This window comes from Scyliorhinus torazame, chromosome 1 (genome assembly GCF_047496885.1).
Source record: "Scyliorhinus torazame isolate Kashiwa2021f chromosome 1, sScyTor2.1, whole genome shotgun sequence".
In the NCBI taxonomy this organism is placed as follows: domain Eukaryota; kingdom Metazoa; phylum Chordata; class Chondrichthyes; order Carcharhiniformes; family Scyliorhinidae; genus Scyliorhinus; species Scyliorhinus torazame.
The window spans coordinates 75,806,439-75,826,412 of NC_092707.1; the positions used below are offsets into that span (position 1 = coordinate 75,806,439).

At 45.1% G+C, this 19,974-nt stretch overlaps 1 protein-coding gene across 4 annotated transcripts in view; it reads left to right on the forward strand.

Annotated features, from left to right (window-relative positions):
• Window positions 1-19,974, forward strand: part of rnft2 (ring finger protein, transmembrane 2) — an 87,483-nt gene that overhangs the window by 29,475 nt on the left and 38,034 nt on the right. For all 4 annotated transcript variants that reach the window (XM_072496632.1, XM_072496650.1, XM_072496661.1 and 1 more), the window contains one exon: window positions 3,645-3,798. In XM_072496632.1, coding sequence (XP_072352733.1) covers window positions 3,645-3,798 — 154 coding nt within the window. The remainder of the gene's footprint in view (window positions 1-3,644; window positions 3,799-19,974) is intronic.

Consider the following 19,974-nt stretch of genomic DNA (forward strand, 5'->3'; position numbering starts at 1 on the left):
GCTAAATCTGCTAACGACACAAGATAGTTGTCAAGATGAGTTAAAGAATATAGCGGGCAGCAGGAGGCGCAGTGGTTAACATTGCTGCCTCATGGCACTGAGGTCACAGGTTCGATCCCGGCTCTGGGACTCTGTCCGTGTGGAGTTTGCACATTCTCCCCCTGTTTGCGTGGGTTTTGCTCCCACAACCCAAAGATGTGCAGGGTAGGTGGATTGGTCATGCTAAATTGTCCCTTAATTGGAAAAAATGAATTGGGTGCACTAAATTTATTTAAAAAAAGAATATAGCTAGGTTAAGTGAGTGGACAAAGAATTTTCAGATGGAGTATAATGTGGGGAAAATTGAACTTTTCCACTTTGGCAGGAAGAATAGAAAAGCAGTATATTACTTCAGTGGAGAGAGATTGCTCTACAGAGGGTGTCCTGGCACACAAATCACAAAACAGTAGTATGCAGTTCCAGCAAGTGATTAGGAAGACAAGTGGAATGCTGGCACTGACTGCAAGGGGAATTGAGTATAAAAGTAGGGGAGTTTTGCTGCGACTGTACAGGGTGTTAGGGAGACCACATCTGGAGTATTGTGAACAGTTTTGGTTTCCTTATTTGAAAAAGGATTTAATTGTGGTTAGAAGCAGTTCAGGGAATGTTCACTCGATTCATTTCTAGGATGAAGAACTTCTCTTCGGAGGAAAGGTTGAATACGTTGGACCTTTATCCATTTGAGTTTTGAAGAATGAGAGCTGATATTATTGAAGTGTATAAGATCCTGTGAGTGCTTGGCTGAGTTGATGTGGAGATAATTTTTTACCCTGAGACATGAGAGAGACTAGAACGAGGGAACCCAGTTTAAGAATAAGATGTCTCCCTTTTAAGATGGAGATGTGAAGAATTTTTTCCTCAAAGGATCATTAGTCTGTGAAATTCTCTTCCCTAGAAAGCAATCGAAGCTGGGTCATTGAATTTATTCAAGACTGGGTTAGTTGGAGTGATAGACAAGGGCGTCAAGTGTTATGCGGGGGTGGGGCGGAAGGCGATGGAGGGGAGCAGACAGAAAGTGGACTTGAGATTACAATCGATTATCCATGATCTCATTGATTGCTGAAGCCGGCTCGAAAGGCCGAATGGCCTCCTCTTGAATCGTATGGCACTCTGTTCCTAATGAGAAATTTATTTTGGAAGGGCTCAAGGGGCTGGACCTGGATCTCGTGGGCGAAATTAACCAGGAAGAGGAAATTAGGAAGAAGCTGAGAGTGATGTAAAATCAGGATGGGTGGATGACTGTGTAAAGAAAGGAATGAGAGTTAGTGGCAGCTGGAAGTGCACAAATCCATGAACTTTTTGCATTTGACATTAGAAGTTAGGATGGAAGGGACAAGGAAATGGAGTTTAAGAAAACCATTAATTGCAGAGAAAAGAAACACTGATTTGACCGGACAGTCAGAATGATCCAAAAGCTAGAAATTAACATAAATATGGAAAATGGCCTGACACATTATATCTGACCATCACATCACAACAGTACACACTTGTTAGCCCTTGAAAACTGTAGCTCGGACGTTCCTGTCTTTGTTTATTGTGGGCAAACTGTACTTTGAACAACTTTTTTCTCTGACTGTTTACAAAATAATAATCCATTCAGCCTCTAAATTTTTAAAAAAATAATTTAAAGTACCCAATTCATTTTTTCCAATTAAGGGGCAATTTAGCGTGGCCAATCCACCTACCCTGCACATCTTTGGGTTGTAGGGCGAAACCCACGCAGACACAGGGAGAATGTGCAAACTTCACAAGGACAGTGAGCCAGAGCTGGGATCGAACCTGGGACTTCGGCGCCATGAGGCAGCAGTGCTAACCACTGCGCCACAGTGCTGCCCTCTCTATAAAATATTTAATTCTAATTGGGCAGCACGGTAGCACAAGTAGACAGTACTGTGGCTTCACAGCGCCAGGGTCCCAGGTTCGATTCCCCGCTGGGTCACTGTCTGTGCGGAGTCTGCACATTCTCCCCGTATCTGCGTGGGTTTTCTCCGGGTGCTCCGGTCTCCTCCCACTGTCCAATGACATGCAGGTTAGATGGATTGGCCATGATAAATTGCCCTTAGTGACCAAAAAGGTTAGGAGGGGTTATCGGGTTACGGGAATTGAGTGGAAGTGAGGGCTTAGGTGGGTCGGTGCAGACTTGATGGGCCGAATGGCCTCCTTTTGCATCGTATGTTCTATGTTCTAATGGTTTGAAAGGTGAAAATCTAAAATGACATTGAGGATCCCCATAATCATAGAAACTACAGTGCAGAAGGAGGCCATTTAGCAGTGCAGATTGAGTCTGCACTGGCCCTTGGAAAAAGCAGCCTACCCTTGCCCACACCTCCACCCTAACCCAGTAACCCACCCAACCTTTTTGGACACTAAGGACAATTTAGCATGGCCAATCCACTTGACCTGCACATCTTTGGACCTAATGATCCAGGATTCTCTCATCTGATGAGATCCATTGCATGCAACCAACTAAATCGCTAACAACCTAGACTTAAGAGGATTTTCCCACTGATACTTCTTCCACGTGGGGACAGGAAGGGGGTAAGGTGGTGGGGGGGTCGGGTCACCCAAAAGATTGCGTGGTGTGGAGGGTGAGGTTGCTCTGAACTTTGCGTGGTGGGGGAGGGGTGGTTGCCCTTCTGCAAGTGTGGATTGGGGGGTGTTCCCCATGCCTGTAAGTGGATCCTGATCTTCTTGGGGGTGGGGAGGATCCCGATCTTCATTTAGGGAGCGGGAAGGACCTTTAAAAAACTTTGAGTTTGGAAATGACATCCCGATCTCAGAATCCTGGCTTTGCTGACGTATTTAGGCCTTGCCTCCACAAGTTGGCTGTGTGGTCCTCACCAGCACTTTAAAATTGTACAGAGTGCTGTTTAATCAGGGGAGAAAAAGCACCTGTGAAGTCAGTGAGTTTCACACACCTTTCTCACGAGATCCAGAATTCTGTGCAATTTTGTGGAAAAATAGCCTACTGATTTTTCTTCTCTTTTCATAAGTTTTTCAGAACAAAATACAGATTGTGGCATGCCGTTACAAGCTTAAGAATCATAAGCTCACATTAAAAAAACATTGTATTAAATTAAACTAAAGTGTTGTTATTATAATGGAGAAAATTGTCATTTTAGAAATAAGAATTTTTTTTTTCTGGGCCAGAGAGGTTCTTCACACCGACCTCGTTAACATTTTCAAGGGGTTTTAACAGTGTAATTAAAGCTTAAAAGGAGTAGTTTTCATCCCTTCAGGGATTTCTAATTGATGGCCATTTGCATGGACTTCAACAGCATAACCTATAGAGGAGCAGAGAATCACTGCAATGGCAACTTCTGGATTTCCACATTTAACTGCTGATGTGACGACTCCAAAATCTGCTGTCAGATTCACAGTTGTAATAATGTGAACGCAGACAGTTTTACATCATTACAACTGCAAGACCAGGCTATTGTATTACCAGTACCACAGCCTGTTAGGTGTATCTAATGCATAGTGTAGGCTTACTAGCTGCTTTGCCTTTATGCTATTACATTACCCAGATGATTAAATTTAATGGTCATTACAGTACATAAATCAAGTATTTCATGTGTACTCTTGTTCTTTTCCTTTCTTCTCAGTTTAGTATTTCTGAAGACTAGTGTGGAAAGCAAGGATTTCTTTGATTTGCTTTGGATTGCAGGAATTACGGACTTTGTGCTGAAATACATTACTATTGGTTTCAAGTGTTTGATCCTCGTTCTTCCCAGAATCATCTTAGCTTTCAAATCAAGGGTATGTTGGCCTAGCTTTTCTTGAATTTGTTTCTAGTCTACTGTTTATTGTTTTACAGTGACACTTTAATTTTAAATGGATTGAACCGACTTACAATACCATTGTGAATGTTATCATTTTCCAAACAGTGGATTTAAAGAAGTGTGTGTAATGTTAACAAGCAGAAGATAATTCCTGTGGTGACGCCACAGCTTTTCAACATTCCCCCACTCATCCGATGTTATTCACTAGGGGCAACATTGTGGCATTGTGTTAGCACTGTTACCTCACAGTTCAAGGGACCAGGGTTCAATTTCAGCCTTGGGTGGTCTGTGTGGAGTTTGAATGTTCTCTCCATGTCTGCGTGAGTTTCCTCCGGGTGCTTCGGTTTCCTCCCATAGCCCAAAGATGTGCAGGTTAGGTGGATTGGCCATGTTAAATTGCCCATTAGGGTCCAGGGATGTGTAGGTTAGGTTAAGGTTTTATTAGGATAGGGCAGGGAAGTGGGCTTGAGTGGAGTGCTCTTTCAGAGGGTTGGTGCAGACTCAATGGGCAGAATGGCCCAGTTCTGCACAGTAGAGATTCTACGACTGTCCGTAAAGAACTTTCAGACATCCAGTGGTCAGGAAAGGCAGAAAATACATGCAAGTCTTTCTTTCATTTTCTGTCTTTCTTTCCTTCCAATAGGGAATGACTGTTGCTATTGTGGTCTATAGTGACCATCTAACATCAAGCGCTCCTTATGGGCAAAAAGCTTCAATATAAAATTGAGTCAAAATCCCTGTGAACCCTTGGTGCACATGGTTGTACAATCACTCAGAGGAAAATTATTTGGAATGCTTTTGATTGCTGCTAATGCAAAAAAATGAATCATTATTTGTGGCTTGTCTTTTTACATAAATGCAGGGTAGCTATTCAAAGGAAAACTATTGCTTGTGGAGCACCAACTACAGTTTTTCAAGTAAATTATGCATTTGAAGTGAGGAATGCTTTTAACCAAAGGGTGCCACAAACGATGCTCATTTCACTGCAGATATGTACTTGAGTTTTTCCTCTTGATTAGCTGCTGTCTTAATTGGCTGGACAGCTGGTTTGTGATGCAGAGAGAAACCAACAGTGCGGGTTCAATTCCCATACAGGTTGAGACTCACCTGATGAAGGAGCTACGCTCCGAAAGCTAGTGACCCCAAACATGCCTGTTGGACTTTAACCTGGTGTTGTAAGACTTCTTACTGTGCCCACCCCAGTCCAACACTGGCATCTCCACAGAGGTTCTTCATGAAGGTCCCGCCTTTCAACCTTGATCCTCGCCTGAGGTGTGGTGACCCTCAGGTTAAATCACCACCAGTCTAAATTACCACCAGTCAGCTCTCAAAGAGCCCTCTGGGACTGTGGCGACATTTCTATTTTAATCTGAGATTGATCAAATTATTATTAAAAGATACGTAAAAATTGATGTGTAGTGAAATAAAGTTTGTGGCTTTGAGTGTACCCTTTAGCTGGTTATCCTTCCTTGCCCAAGTAATGGACAGGGGCTGTATGTCTAAAATGTGCCTTGCCAGGCCTCTGAAAATGCACTGGTGCAAGTCCAGTATCTGCTCGGGCCTTGCGGCAGAAATGCAAGTGCAGTGGCAAGCCTAAGAGACAGGATTATTTTTTATTTATGGTCTTCTAGCTGCTGTTGGAGAGCAGACCTTTAGTCCTAAAGACCTGTAGAGAGGTTGCAAATGAAGGTAAACTCTACTTCTCCTGCTTCACTTGTCTTGCTGTTCGACGCTACCACCACCCACAGGTTCCCTGATCTATCAAGTTCCAGACAGAAGACCCAATGCCTGGATCTTTAGATATTTCTCAAAATGGGTACCCTTTCATCCTAAAGGAAACTGAAGTGGGAAGGGCAGGAATGCAGACTGATTGCCATGGCTGTCCTTCTCTTCATCCATTGCAGTTGTAGACGCTGGTCTGCCTCTCAGAGGAATCCCACAATATCCTCTAACAACGTGAAAGAGTCAGTGCCCTCATGCATTGGATCTTTGCCTCCTTTTCATCTTCTTAGTACCTGGAAACTTTGGAGAGGAATATCAGGACCAGATTCTCTTGTGCTGTACTCCGCTATAACAAGGATAGCATCCAGAGAGTTAGAATGAGTTGTATTGCATTTGGGGCTCTTTGAATACTTGTGCAGCCATTCTTTCTTTCAAAGTAGATATACACTATAGTGATGGCATGTGTACAAAGTGGTCTGTTGTGCACGCAGGAGTAGATTTTGCAGTGTTAATCTGGAGTTAGTGCTCAAATTGACTCTGCATATAATCTGACTTCAGTGTAAGTTGGAAGCACTACCTGTGTAAATGCATTGTAACTTCTCAATTTCTCTTCCTCTCAAATCTGTCTGACATTTGAAATATGCTCTTCTGGTACTATCAGAGTCTAATCCTTTCATTGTGTTTTGCTCATCACCTGGGCTCAACCGTGTTTGCAATTGCCTTTGTCAACCTCAACACAAAACAGTAATACCACTGTTTCTCTTGCCCCTCATTTGCGTCCCTTCCTTTTTAATAATGGTTATCAAAGACAATAGAGACCTTACAGGAAGCCCTTCATTGTCATTATTCAGTTGCTGTTCCTCTCATCTGTTCCTATTGTTTCATTTTATCTGTTGGTGCATTTTTTTTTATATCTGAGTTACTTCCTTGAACTTGGATGGGCCATTTTGAGTGCAGAGGATGATTCTAGACAGAATAATGCTTGGATATTGTAGCTGTCAGTTTGCAGTTTGTAATAACCTGTAGTAACCTGCACAGGACTCATCCAGCTGGGGCTGATTATTCTCTGTGCTCAATTGGACTGAGTTAACCCAGCACTAGCATAAAAGGCAGGCAGATGTAGAGCGAGCTAAAAAGGAATGAGGACCCGGTGAGAGGTAACCGGGCCCTGTGCATGTATGATGCTGTTGCTGAAATAAAGGACTTTTAAGAAGTTCGTTGGTGTAATAGGTTCACGGAGGCAGAAGTCCCGTCACTAGAATTCCTTTTATTTACAAACCTTTTTATTTACATTCCTTTTATTTACAACCCTTAACGGGTAAGCACATTCCCTTTAGAGTGAAGGGCAAGGCTGGTAGAAGTAGGGAACCCTGGATGACTCGAGATATTGAGACTCTGGTCAAAAAGAAGAAGGAGGCATATGACGTACATAAGCAACTGGGATCAAGTAGATCCCTTGAAGAGTATAGAGATTGTCGAAATAGAGTTAAGAGGGAAATCAGGAGGGCAAAAAGGGGACATGAAATTGCTTTGGCAAATAATGCAAGGGAGAATCCAAAGAGATTCTACAGATACATAAAGGGGAAAAGAGTAACTAGGGACAGAGTAGGGCCTCTTAAGGATCAACAAGGGCATTTATGTGCAGAGCCACAAGAGTTGGGTGAGATCCTGAATGAATATTTCTCATCGGTATTCACGGTGGAGAAAGGCATGGATGTTAGGAAACTAAGGGAAATAAATAGTGATGTCTTGAGAAGTGTGCATATTACAGAGGAGGAGGTGCTGGAAGTCTTAAAGCGCATCAAGGTAGATAAATCCCCGGGACCTGATGAAATGTATCCCAGGATGTTGTGGGAGGCTAGGGAGGAAATTGCGGGTCCCCTAACCGAGATATTTGAATCATCGGCAGCCACAGGTGAGGTGCCTGAAGATTGGAGAGTGGCGAATGTTGTGCCCTTGTTTAAGAAGGGCAGCAGGGAAAAGCCTGGGAACTACAGACCGGTGAGCCTAACGTCTGTAGTAGGTAAGTTGCTAGAAGGTATTCTGAGAGACAGGATCTACACGCATTTAGAGAGGCAAGGACTGATTCGGGGCAGTCAGCATGGCTTTGTGCGTGGAAAATCGTGTCTCACAAATTTGATTGAGTTTTTTGAGGGGGTGACCAAGAAGGTAGATGAGGGCAGTGCAGTAGACGTTGTCTACATGGACTTTAGCAAAGCCTTTGACAAGGTACCGCATGGTAGGTTGTTGCAGAAGGTTAAAGCTCACGGGATCCAGGGTGAGGTTGCCAATTGGATTCAAAATTGGCTGGACGACAGAAGGCAGAGGGTGGTTGTAGAGGGTTGTTTTTCAAACTGGAGGCCTGTGACCAGTGGTGTGCCTCAGGGATCGGTGCTGGGTCCACTGTTATTTGTGATTTATATTAATGATTTGGATGAGAATTTAGGAGGCATGGTTAGTAAGTTTGCAGATGACACCAAGATTGGTGGCATAGTGGATAGTGAAGAAGGTTATCTAGGATTGCAACGGGATCTTGATCAATTAGGCCAGTGGGCCGACGAATGGCAGATGGAGTTTAATTTAGATAAATGTGAGGTGATGCATTTTGGCAGATCGAATCAGGCCAGGACCTACTCAGTTAATGGTATGGCGTTGGGGAGAGTTATAGAACAAAGAGATCTAGGAGTACAGGTTCATAGCTCCTTGAAGGTGGAGTCGCAGGTGGACAGGGTGGTGAAGAAGGCATTCGGCATGCTTGGTTTCATTGGTCAGAACATGGAATATAGGAGTTGGGACGTCTTGTTGAAGTTGTACAGGACATTGGTACGGCCACACTTGGAATACTGTGTGCAGTTCTGGTCACCCTATTATAGAAAGGATATTATTAAACTAGAAAGAGTGCAGAAAAGATTTACTAGGATGTTGCCGGGACTTGATGGTTTGAGTTATAAGGAGAGGCTGGATAGACTGGGACTTTTTTCCCTGGAGCGTAGGAGGCTTAGGGGTGATCTTATAGAGGTCTATAAAATAATGAGGGGCATAGATAAGGTAGATAGTCAACATCTTTTCCCAAAGGTAGGGGAGTCTAAAACTAGAGGGCATAGGTTTAAGGTGAGAGGGGAGAGATTCAGAAGGGCCCAGAGGGGCAATTTCTTCACTCAGAGGGTAGTGAGTGTCTGGAATGGGCTGCCAGAGGTAGTAGTAGAAGCGGGTACAATTGTGTCTTTCAAAAAGCATTTAGATGGTTACATGGGTAAGATGGGTATAGAGGGTTATGGGCCAAGTGCGGGCAACTGGGACTAGCTTAATGGTAAAAAACTGGGCGGCATGGACTGGTTGGGCCGAAGGGCCTGTTTCCATGCTGTAAACTTCTATGATTCTATGATTCTAACAGCTGAACAACCGTGACCATTCAGTCTGCTGTCTACATCGGGAGCGCAGAGGATCTGACACTCCCTGTTATATACACAGAAAGGGGTTCCCAGATTGGGCCACTAATCAGGGAACTCGTATTCTAATTGGCCAATCTCAAAGTCCTGGCCTAAGTCATTCCACCCCTCCCCCCAAAGTCCAAGGAGCCCCCATGGTCCACGTGACTCACGGGTCTCCTGCTTCATTTTTGCGCCGGGTCCGGCTCCACCACTTCGACCTCCGACGTAGGGGCGGTATAACGGCTAAGCGCCCATCTTTTCTAATGTGAGCGCCTGAGGGACGGTTCGCCCCTTTCCTCCGATGGCAGGGGTACAGCTGTGGCATCATCCACGGTGTCCATATCCAAGTCCGATGTCCTCACCAATGGTGTCGGAGGGGCGTGAATATTTTGTCGAAGAGGACTCTCCACAGTCCTTGGTATGCTGGTCTGAGTCAGCTCCGAGGGAGGAAACGAATCTGAGGCCCGCACCTGGTCCAGGTGTTTCTTTATTACATGTTTTCCCACACGTATCTCATACGACACATGTCCTGTGCTGGCCTTGACTGTTCCTGCTACACATGTGGGTCCATTCGCATAATTTTTGACCCATACATTTTCACCCGTGTTGAACTGCCTTTCTCGGCGAATGTTGTCGTGGCCCCTGCATTGGGCCTCTTGGTGTCGCTCTATTCTGCCACCTAAATTTGGGAATAGTAAACTCAGCCGGGTTCGGAGTCGTCTGCCCATGAGTACCACTGCCGGTGCTATTCCCGTTGTGGCGTGTGGGGTTGTTCTGTAGTCAAAAATAATAATAATCACTTATTGTCACAAGTAGGCTTCAATGAAGTTACTGTGAAAAGCCCCTAGTCGCCACATTCCGGCGCCTGTTCGGGGAGGCCGGTATGGGAATTGAACCCACGCTGCTGCCTTGTTCTGCATTACAAGCCAGCTATTTATAAATAGCCAGCGGGACAGTTTGTGTCCAATGATGCTGCTGACTGTTTCTTCAACCCGACTTTTAAGGCCTGGACCGCTCTCTCCGCCAAACCATTCGATCCCGGGTGGTATGGTGCCGTCCTTATGTGCCAAATGCCATTTGACTTCATAAATTTTGTGAAGTCTTGGCTGGTGAAAACCGATCCATTATCTGAAACCAACACCTCCAGGACACCATGAGTTGCGAACGAGGTGCAGAGTTTTTCAATGGTAGTTGTTGAATTTGCAGAGTTCATGTTGTAGACGTCCAGCCATTTGGAATGGGCGTCTACTATTATAAAAAACATTGAACCCGTAAACGGGCCTGCAAAATCAACATGAAGTCCCGACCTTGGTCTACCTGGCCATTCCCATGGGTGCAGCGGTGCTGCCGGTGGCAGCTTGTTGGCATCTTGGCACTGACATAAGAACTAGGAACAGGAGTTGGCATCTTGGCACTGACATAAGAACTAGGAACAGGAGTAGGCCATCTGGCCCTTCGAGCCTGCTCCGCCATTCAATGAGATCATGGCTGATCTTTGTGGACTCAGCTCCACTCTCCGGCCCGTACACCATATCCCCGAATCCCTTTATTCTTTAGAAAGGTATCTATCTTTTTCTTAAAAACGTTTAAAGGAGCCTCAACTGCTTCACTGGGCAAGGAATTCCAGAGATTCACAACCCTTTGGGTGAAGAAGTTCCTCCTAAACTCGGTCCTAAATCTACTTCCCCTTATTTTGAGGCTATGCCCCCTAGTTCTGCTTTCCCCGACCAGTGGAAACAACCTGCCCGCATCTATCCTATCTATTCCCTTCATAATTTTATATGTTTCAATAAGATCCCCTCGCATCCTTCTAAACTCCAATGAGCACAGTCCCAGTCTACTCAACCTCTCGTCATAATCTGACCTACCAATGCCGCTATGTCTGTGTCCAGGCCTGGTCACCAGACATAGCTTCTGGCCAGCATCTTCATTTTTGAGACTCCAGGGTGCCCATGATGTAGTTCAGCCAGTATGGCTCGACGGCCTTGACTTGGAACTATTACTCGAGCCCACCACAGCAGGATCCCGTCTTCCACGGTGATCTCTTCTGCTCCAGTAAGGGTGGAATTCCGCCTGGACTGGTCTTTCCATCTTCCCAGTTAGCACCATGTATTTTATTTTTGATAAAACAGGGTCCCTTTGGGTCCATAAACAAATGTTTTGTGCGGCCACTGGAAGGGTGTCAGGAAATGTAACTTCATTACCGTTTCCTCTATTTTGGGTACTAATGGCGGGGCGTCCGATAATGGCAGCCTGCTTAGTGCTCGGCATTTGCCACCTGGGTTCCTGGCCGATGCTCCAGTGATACTGGTACGCCGCCAGTAGTAGGGCCCAGCGTTGGATCCGGGCCAAAGCTATTGGTGGTATTGCTTTTGTCTTCTTTCAACAAACCCAGCAATGGCTTGTGGTCTGTAATTATCGTGAATTCCACCCATACAAGTGCTGGTGAAATTTCTTCACCGCGAAGATCACAGCCAGTCCTTCCTTTTCGATTTGGGCGTACGATCGTTCTGCTACTGCCAGCATCCTGGAAGCAAACGCTATCTGTTGTTCCTGTCCGTTCTGTCCTCTGTGTGCCAAAACTACACCAACGCCACATGGAGACGCGTCACAAGTGAACACCAAATCTTTCCTGGGGTCGTAGTGTGCCAAGCCGTTCTCCAAGGAAAGCTGTTCTTTTATCCTCTTGAAAGCCCTGTCTTGGCGGGCAGACCACTCCCAGGCTTGTCCCTTTTTTAGTAATTGGTGTCGGGGTCCAAGATGGAAGCACTGTTCTGTATGAACTTTCCATAATATGTCACCAGTCCTAAAAAAGACCTTATCTCCTGGATTGCGGTGGGGGCTGGGGCATCTTTAATTGCCCTTACCTGATCCTCCAAAGGGTGTAGCCCTGATTTGTCAACCATGTGCCCCAGATAGGTTACTTGAGGTGCTAGGAAAACACATTTCTCCCTCTTTGGGCGCACGCCTGCTGCTGAAAACCTCCTCAGAACTTCCTCCAGGTTTTGCAGGTGTTCTGCCTTTGTTTTTTCTGTAATGAGGACGTTGTCCAGGTAAATGGCGATTTGTGGTAGCCCTTGCAATATATTCTCCATTGTTCTCTGGAATATCGCACAAGCTGATGATATCCCAAAGGGTAATCTTGTATACTGAAAAAGGCCCTTCAGGGTGTTTATCGTTGAGAATTTTTGGGACTCTTCCTCCAGCTTCAGCTGTAGATACGCATGGCTCATAGCCAGCTTTGAGAATAGGAGTCCTCCAGCCTGCTTTGCATACAAATCCTCAATCCGGGGAATTGGGTATTTGTCCAGCTGTGAGTAGCGGTTAATCGTTTGTTTGAAATCTCCACAGAGGCGGACCGAGCCGTCCAGCTTAAGGACAGGCACCACAGGTGCCGCCCACTCTGCAAACTGGACCGGTTATTATTCCCTCACACTAATTGTTTTATTCCCATATCGACTTTCTGCCTTAATGCGAAGGGTATTGGTCGGGCCGTGTAGAATTTTGGGACTGCCTCCGGATCTACATGCAATGTCGCCTTTGCTCCCTCTTTTGTTCCGAGCACTTCTCGGAAAACCTCTGGTATTTGCACAGGAGTTTGTTCAGGCGGCCATTTTCCAGTTTACCCAATCCAGCTGGATCTCTTTTAGCCAATTTCGTCCCAATAAGCTTGGCCCACACCTTTCACTACCATTAAAGGCAGCCTAACCAGTTGCTTTCCATCACCCACAGTTACACGCGTTGTGCCCAACACTCTCAGTTTTGCCGAGGTCCTGGTTAGGAATAAGGGTTGGAGTCCAGTGCGAATTTTATTGAATACTGTTTCCCCTTTCACTGATACGGCTGCTCCAGTGTCGACCTACATCAGCGTGGGACGTCCATTCAACCTTTATGGATAATTTAATGGGTTTTGATGTCACCATCGTGACACAATTTAGTTGCTCCTCGTCGGAGGTAGGTGGGGCTTCTAGGGTATGCATTCTCCTGTACTCCGGCCTACGTGACCTTCTCCAAGATGATGGTTTTGGGTTTCTATTTCTCTTTTCTGGCTCCGATCTCTGGCAACAACTACAATATTTTGCTGGGCGACCGTCTGTCTGGACCTAATTTTCCCTTGCTTGGGAGGGCTTCTGCGAGTGGGCCTGATTAACTTAGTGTCCTAGTCGCTCCTGAGGGTGGCTATGCAGTTGCCTATCCCCCAGCGGTAATCCCTTATCTATTTCAAGCATATGCTATAAAATACATAATAGGTGAATTCGAGGCAAGAGAGCCAGATACTGAAAAGGGTTGTTGGTACCCAAGTCCAAATACATTATCCATTTTATTTGACACTGGTAAACTGCCATACTGTTTCGGTTTGAATCAGAGTGTTTTTCCAGTTGATCCAACAATGGGTATTTGAACCTGTACCATTTGGTTACTGGAACGAGGAATTGACTCAAGATCCAGTCATGGAAAATGTAAGACTGTTAAAAGTGGGAGAAGTTACAAATTATTACATTGCCATAAACGGTCCACGGCAAAGTAACGAAAAAGCAAGATTTAATGCTATTCAATTTGGTTCCAACCCTGTTACAAACTATTCATTAGACGTTGAGAGACCTTGGAAAATTAAAAAGATGCTAAAAACAAATCAAGTATCTACATTGAAAGATGACTTTGATCCAAAACAAATAACTAGAAGTATGGAAGGTAGAGACCTAGTTCACCAAAAAAAGAAAAAAGTGCTATCTACGTTAGTGGGTGAAATACATTTGACACCACATTGGGAAAGCACAGATCCAATACTTTTGAGAACACCTGATTATGTTGACTTTCCAAACGGTCTAAGATATAATTGTGCATTAGTTCCTAACGCACCACAAATCTTGATTAAATCAGACCCAGGTTGGAGTCCAGACCTAATAATTCAAAAGTCAGTAGAAGGATGAATAAGAGGAGAACTGTTAATTAAATATCAGATGAAGTATGCAAAATCACAATGGAATTTCACAGAAGGAAGCACAAAACCAGACGCGAAGGTTTGACCAAAGTAAAGACCTTATTCCCTCATACGGAGGGAATGTCTAGAACGGCGGCCATAGTGAAGGGTAAATTGGTGGATAAATGTGAAATAACTTACATGGACACATCAATGGAAGTTCAAGCTGCTGGATCAAGCGGACAAGCTCCAACACCTACTTGCAAAGCAAGTACTTCAGGAGAACCTAAACTGTATCCTCAGATGAAAAAAGAATCCAGCTAGTTCAATTGTAATGTCATTAAAAATGTCATACTGCCAAAATGAAACAATAAAAGGCTTTAAATACTAAAAATTTCATTTTTGGACTTGGGGAAGACCAGGACCTACCTCTCACCACCACCACCCTGTCAATTATTGAGGAAGGCGTGACTAAGCGTCATATCCGGTGTTGACTAGACATCATATCCGGTCCAATGTACAATTCCCACATTACATCACATCCGGTTCCCACGATACGTCATGTCCGGCTCATATTGATGACGTAGGGTTGGCATGTCTCCAAGTAGGGTTGGCACGCCGCCAATTTTTTGACGATAAACAGGGACATGTACGGGCGTCTACCTCTATCGGAGTACCCTGTAACTCATGCGCTCCGCTTGCCACTTTTTCTAAGGACAAAGCCAGCTGCAATGATTGTTTACAATCCAGCTCAGCCTCTGCTAACAGACGTTTGTGTATTGCTAAATTATTTATTCCACATACCAAACTGTCTCGGAGCATCTCATTTAGCGTCAGGCCAAATTCGCAAGCCTCTGCTAATCGCCTTAATCTTGTTAAAAAGTTTGTAACTGACTCCCCAGTGTCTCAGAATGCTGAGTAAAACTGGTACCTTCGCAGGATCAGAGGTGGCTTAGGGTCATAGTACTCTTTTACTAAGTCCGTCAATTCCTGAAAAGTTTTTGTGTCCGGTGCCTCCAGAAAAGTGAGACTGCGCATAATGGCAAAGGCTGCTGGCCCACACGCAGTCAGCAGAATGACCCGTGGCTTTTCATCCAGATTTATATCGTTTGATCTCAAGAAGTACTTCATCCGCTCTACATATTGGGCCCAGTCTTCCACTGCAGGGTCAAAAGAGTCCAACTTTGCAAATAAAGGCATTTTGCCTGTCAGTGGCTTACCCTCAATATGCAGCAGCTGCTGACGAGCAGGTTTCTTCGGGTTGTTACGTTTTTCTCGTCGCCACTGTAATAAGCCCACGGAGGCAGAAGTCCCGTCACCAGAATTCCTTTTATTTACAAACCCAACAGCTGAACAACCATGACCATTCAGTCTACTGTCTACACTGGGAGTGCTGAGGATCTGACACTCCCTGTTATATACACAGAAAGGGGTTCCCTGATTGGGCCACTAATCAGGGAACTCTTATTCTAATTGGCCAATCTCAAAGGCCTGGCCTAAGTCATTACAGTTGGACTCCCCTGGCTTTATCACATTGGCGATGATGATGAATTGGAGCTGTCGGTGTGCTGTCTGTTCGGCTGAGCTACCTCCCCAGAATTTTTTTTTAAAAGAGTGGACTACGGTACAGCGTTTGTTTCAGTGGTGGGGTTTTTTTTCGGAGCCTGTAATGTCATGGAAGGCAAGCACTGGGTCGAAAATTTTGCTGCCGGCTTGTGAAGTGTGTCCGCTGGGAGTGATCTGGAGTCTGTCGTGTCCGGCAGTACCGGATGTGGTATCTTCTGAGCGACTTTTGGTGTGGGTTGCGTAGCGTTTCATCCGTTTCTGTCTGTCGTTGTTTCCTGATGCTGGCAGAGTGGTCCACCGGTGTCCGTTCTCGAGTTGCCGCCACCCTTTTGGAACGTCATTCTGCTCGTGAGTGCGGAGTTGTGTTTGGAAGACTGTTCTGCGACTACTTGGACTGTATGATTTGCAACAGTGATGTTTTGCCTGCGTGCTGACAGTTATTGTACGACTGCAGGTTTTGTGCCTAGACATTCTGGTGTTGAGTTGACTGGGCATTCCATATGTGACTTCTGGTCCTGTGGCAGCTTGCACGGAGCCCTGCTGTTTTTGTTTCATTTGCGCTGTGTGTTTATTTGCCTGTGTAGAGGTACTGTAAGAATGTCGGGGCGACAGCTCCCTGGGCATTTTGGTAGGTGCTTTATTTTTAGGTAGAATTTAGAGTGCCTGATTTTTTTTTTTTTTTAATTAAGGGGCATTTGGGGGATACGGGACGTTGAGGTGGACGTTGACCGAGGTTCCCCCCCACCTGTTCCCTCTGTGGCTGGAAGGCATGCCACGCCGATTTGGGCCTTGGGTTGATGGGTCCGATGCCGTGGTGGGTGCCATCCCCGGGTTCGGCTGTTGGCAGCTTCGCCGCCTGTGTGACTGGTGTAGCTACCTCGGTTGGCCACTTCCCGGCTTAAAATGGAGGTCCGCAAAGAATGCAGGGAAATTCAGCCAAGCCAGGAAAAACTAGCAGGTGCAAAGTCTCCTGTGTTTTAGAACTTGCAGAACCCAGACAGCACTGAAACTCACAGCCATCTGCATACTAATGAGCAATCCCCGGGAACAATTGAAACATGCAAGGTGAATAAAGCCAAGCCAGACTCCTCGGTGCCAGCAGGAACCAAGACAAAGGAAGGCCAACGGACACTCAGGGACCGCCCAGCGATCAGGGAACGGCTCCAGTATTGGCGAAATCGATCCAAGTGATCGGAACGTAGTCCAATCACTTGGAACCAGATACGGGGTCCACCCCGAATGGCGTGAAGCCCATGGGGACTATAAAGTAGAGTCCCCAAGTTCAATTCGTCCTTCTTGGCAGGGTCACTCAGCAGCTCGAACTAACCCTTGACAGTGACCTGCCTAGCCGCTGCATCAACCAAGTAAGTCTCCAGTCAACGCACGCTACGAGATAGGCGCTCCTAGCTACCAGTCCATACCAGCTTTGAATCCTGCAGACTCCGAATCGAACGAAAGGCCATTTGTTCCCCTGACCTGGTGGGCCAGTTCCGAAGCTAAGTATAGGCCTTTTAGTGATAGAGATAGTCTAGTAAGTAGAGTTTTATGCATGAGTATTGATTGACTGTGTATAATAAATGTGTTTTGATTTGAATCTTACTAATTGGTGTGTCGAGTTATTGATCAGTACTTGAACTTGAACCTCGTGGCGGTATCATAAAGATACCTGGCGACTCTAGAGCAAAGGTTATAGAAACAGAGCAAATTAAGTAAAAACACAACGGGCAACAAATTAAGAGCCAACCAAAGTTAGCAACACTGGTGAGGGTGTCGAGCCAGACGTAATGCTTGGTGGAGTACATGCCTGCACATCCTGCTTCCCCGTTCGGTGGCGCCTTATCCAAATCAATTTTTTTTTTAGGTTTGTTCTTTGCCCACTGTGGGGTTTGCACCCGTTTGGTCTTCTCCTCTTCTCTCCTCCTCAATGGTCGTCCTTGCGAGGGGTTTTCGGACTTTGGGTGGGAGTGGTGTAATAACCTGTAGTAACCTGCACAGGACTCATCCAGCTGGGGATGATTATTCCCCGTGCTCAATTGGACTGAATTAACCCAGCACTATCATAAAAGGCAGGCAGATGTAGAGCGAGCTAAAAAGGAATGAGGACCCGGTGAAACGTAACCGGGCATGTATGATGCTGTTGCTGAAATAAAGGACTTTTAAGAAGCTCGTTGGACTCCCCTGGCTTTATCACACAGTTAATGCTTCAACTATACAAAGCCATACCTGGAGTACTGTGAGCAGTTCTGGGCACCACCCCCCCCCCCCCCCCCCCCCCCACTTTCGGAGGAAGTTCAGCATAGATTTGCTAAAATGATACCTGGACTGCAAGGATTAAGCTTCTAAAATTTAATTCCTTAGAATTTATAAGCGAGAGGGTGCCCTGATTTGAAGGTTTCAAGTTATTAGCCTGAATTCACTGGCAGTGGGATTCTCTGGCCCCAGCGGGTTTCCAGGTGGCATGGGGTGGCTTCAATGGGAAATTCCATTGACAGCGGCGGAAACAGAGAATCCCCCCGTGAGCGAACCGCACACTGTCTCCCACCCCCAAGAAACACGTGACTGGGAAGCCAGAGAATCTCACCCATTAAGTGGAACAGAGAGAGGGTTGATCGAAAGCAGCTAGTTCTGATTGGGGAGTCTAGGACTAGGGAGCATAGTCTAAGATCCAGAGCCAAACCTTTCTGGAGTGAGCACAGTAAGAAGTGTTACAACACCTGAGGAAGGAGCTGTGCTCCGAAAGCTGGAGGTTTACGGAGTTGGAGCGCAAATTAGCCATGATTTCACTGAATGGCGGAGCAGGTTTGAAGGGTTAAATGGTTTCTTCCTGTTCCTAAGTAGGTAATGTATCACTGTACTTTGTGCGGCTCTTTGCTTTGTGTGATGATATTGTGATTTTTGGTGCTTGTATTTAATGTCCTCTTAACTAACATGTATCCCATGGTGCTACTCACTGGTTGAGAAGGCCTCTTTAATATGTATTTATAATTTTAAAAAATTATTGATAGTCAACAAATCTCAGTTTCTGAAACTGTGATGAACCTAACCGCTTTTATAAAATCTAATAAGTGAAAGCAGAGAAGGTTGCATCTTTATAAATGCGTAAAGAGACTATGTTTTAAAAAACGATATTCTTATTTGCCTGTCATTACAATAACAACTGTGGGATTTTATCTGATCCTTTTGACTGTTTGATCAGTGACTTTTTCCCTTGGTTGTGGTCTCTGAAGTCATTGTTTGTATGAATATAAAAAGAAGTCTTACAACACCAGGTTAAAGTCCAACAGGTTTGTTTCGAATCACTAGCTTTCGGATCGCAGCTCCTTAGGTGAATCTTTCAACTGATGAAGGAGCAGCGCCCCGAAAGCTAGTGATTCGAAACAAACCTGTTGGAGTTTAACCTGGTGTTGTAAGACTTCTGACTGCCCATCCCAGCCCAACGTCGGCATCTCCACTACATGAATATAAAAAGGCATTGAAAGTGGTGTAGTTAGATTTGAGAAGCTGCAAGAAGTGCATGGAGGGAAGAGTGACTATAGATCTGGTATTGGGGCCAGAGTGAGTGCTATTGGAAATGGCAACCAGAGGGGTATTTTGAGAGTGGTGGAGAAAGAACGTGAAAATACTGAGCGCATTCTCACTACGTCTGCACAAATTGAAACTCAGGGTCTGGGATGTCTCTCATGTCCACAAAGACCCCAAAAGAGTCATCAAGGAGCGCTGACCTTTAACATGTGAGAAACATAAAAAATCAGTTTTGAAAGGTGCAATGAAATCTACAGTACTAGAACTGAGCAATACACATCAAAGCACTTGAGCAAGGAAAGCCTGTATGGTGGAAATGTTGTTTCGCTATGGGAAATAAATTGTGATTAACTTACCCTTAGATTTTATGATTTTTTTTCCTGCCCCTCTCACAATTGGAGTTATTGTAATATGTTTATTATTGTTGCATACATTTAATGTTGAAGCTGGGGAAAGCAACATGACAGCCAGTGCACACACAACAATCATACAAATAAGTCTCTAAAAAGCTGTCCTTTGTGCAGTGTTACAAACAGGTGGATGACTAACTGTTCGGTGTTCAAAAGTTAATATATCTCAGCACATGCAAGACAGATCTCAGTTGGATTTGCATCAACCTGTACACAGTATATGTGATCACTGTAAATGAATGCCCCAGCTTTTCATTACTTAAATAAATCCGCCTATTTTACATTTGGAAAGGAAGGGTTCCTGGATGAATTCCATGGTTTTGTTAACCTTTCCTGTATTAAACGGATTAAAGTACAAGGAGAAAGCATCAGATAGATGAACAACGTAACCACTGCTGAAGATAAATTGCTCTCCTTTCACAGTTCGTGCCCTTGCCGAATTGTCTGAATGGCTGTTTAAATTGCAATAAATTTCTCTCCGATGTCGCCCTTAAATTTAGGTCACTTGACACCCTCCACCCCCGCCCCCAACTCTTGTTTTCCTAGCATTTACTGAAATCACATTAGAAGGACAGAGTGTG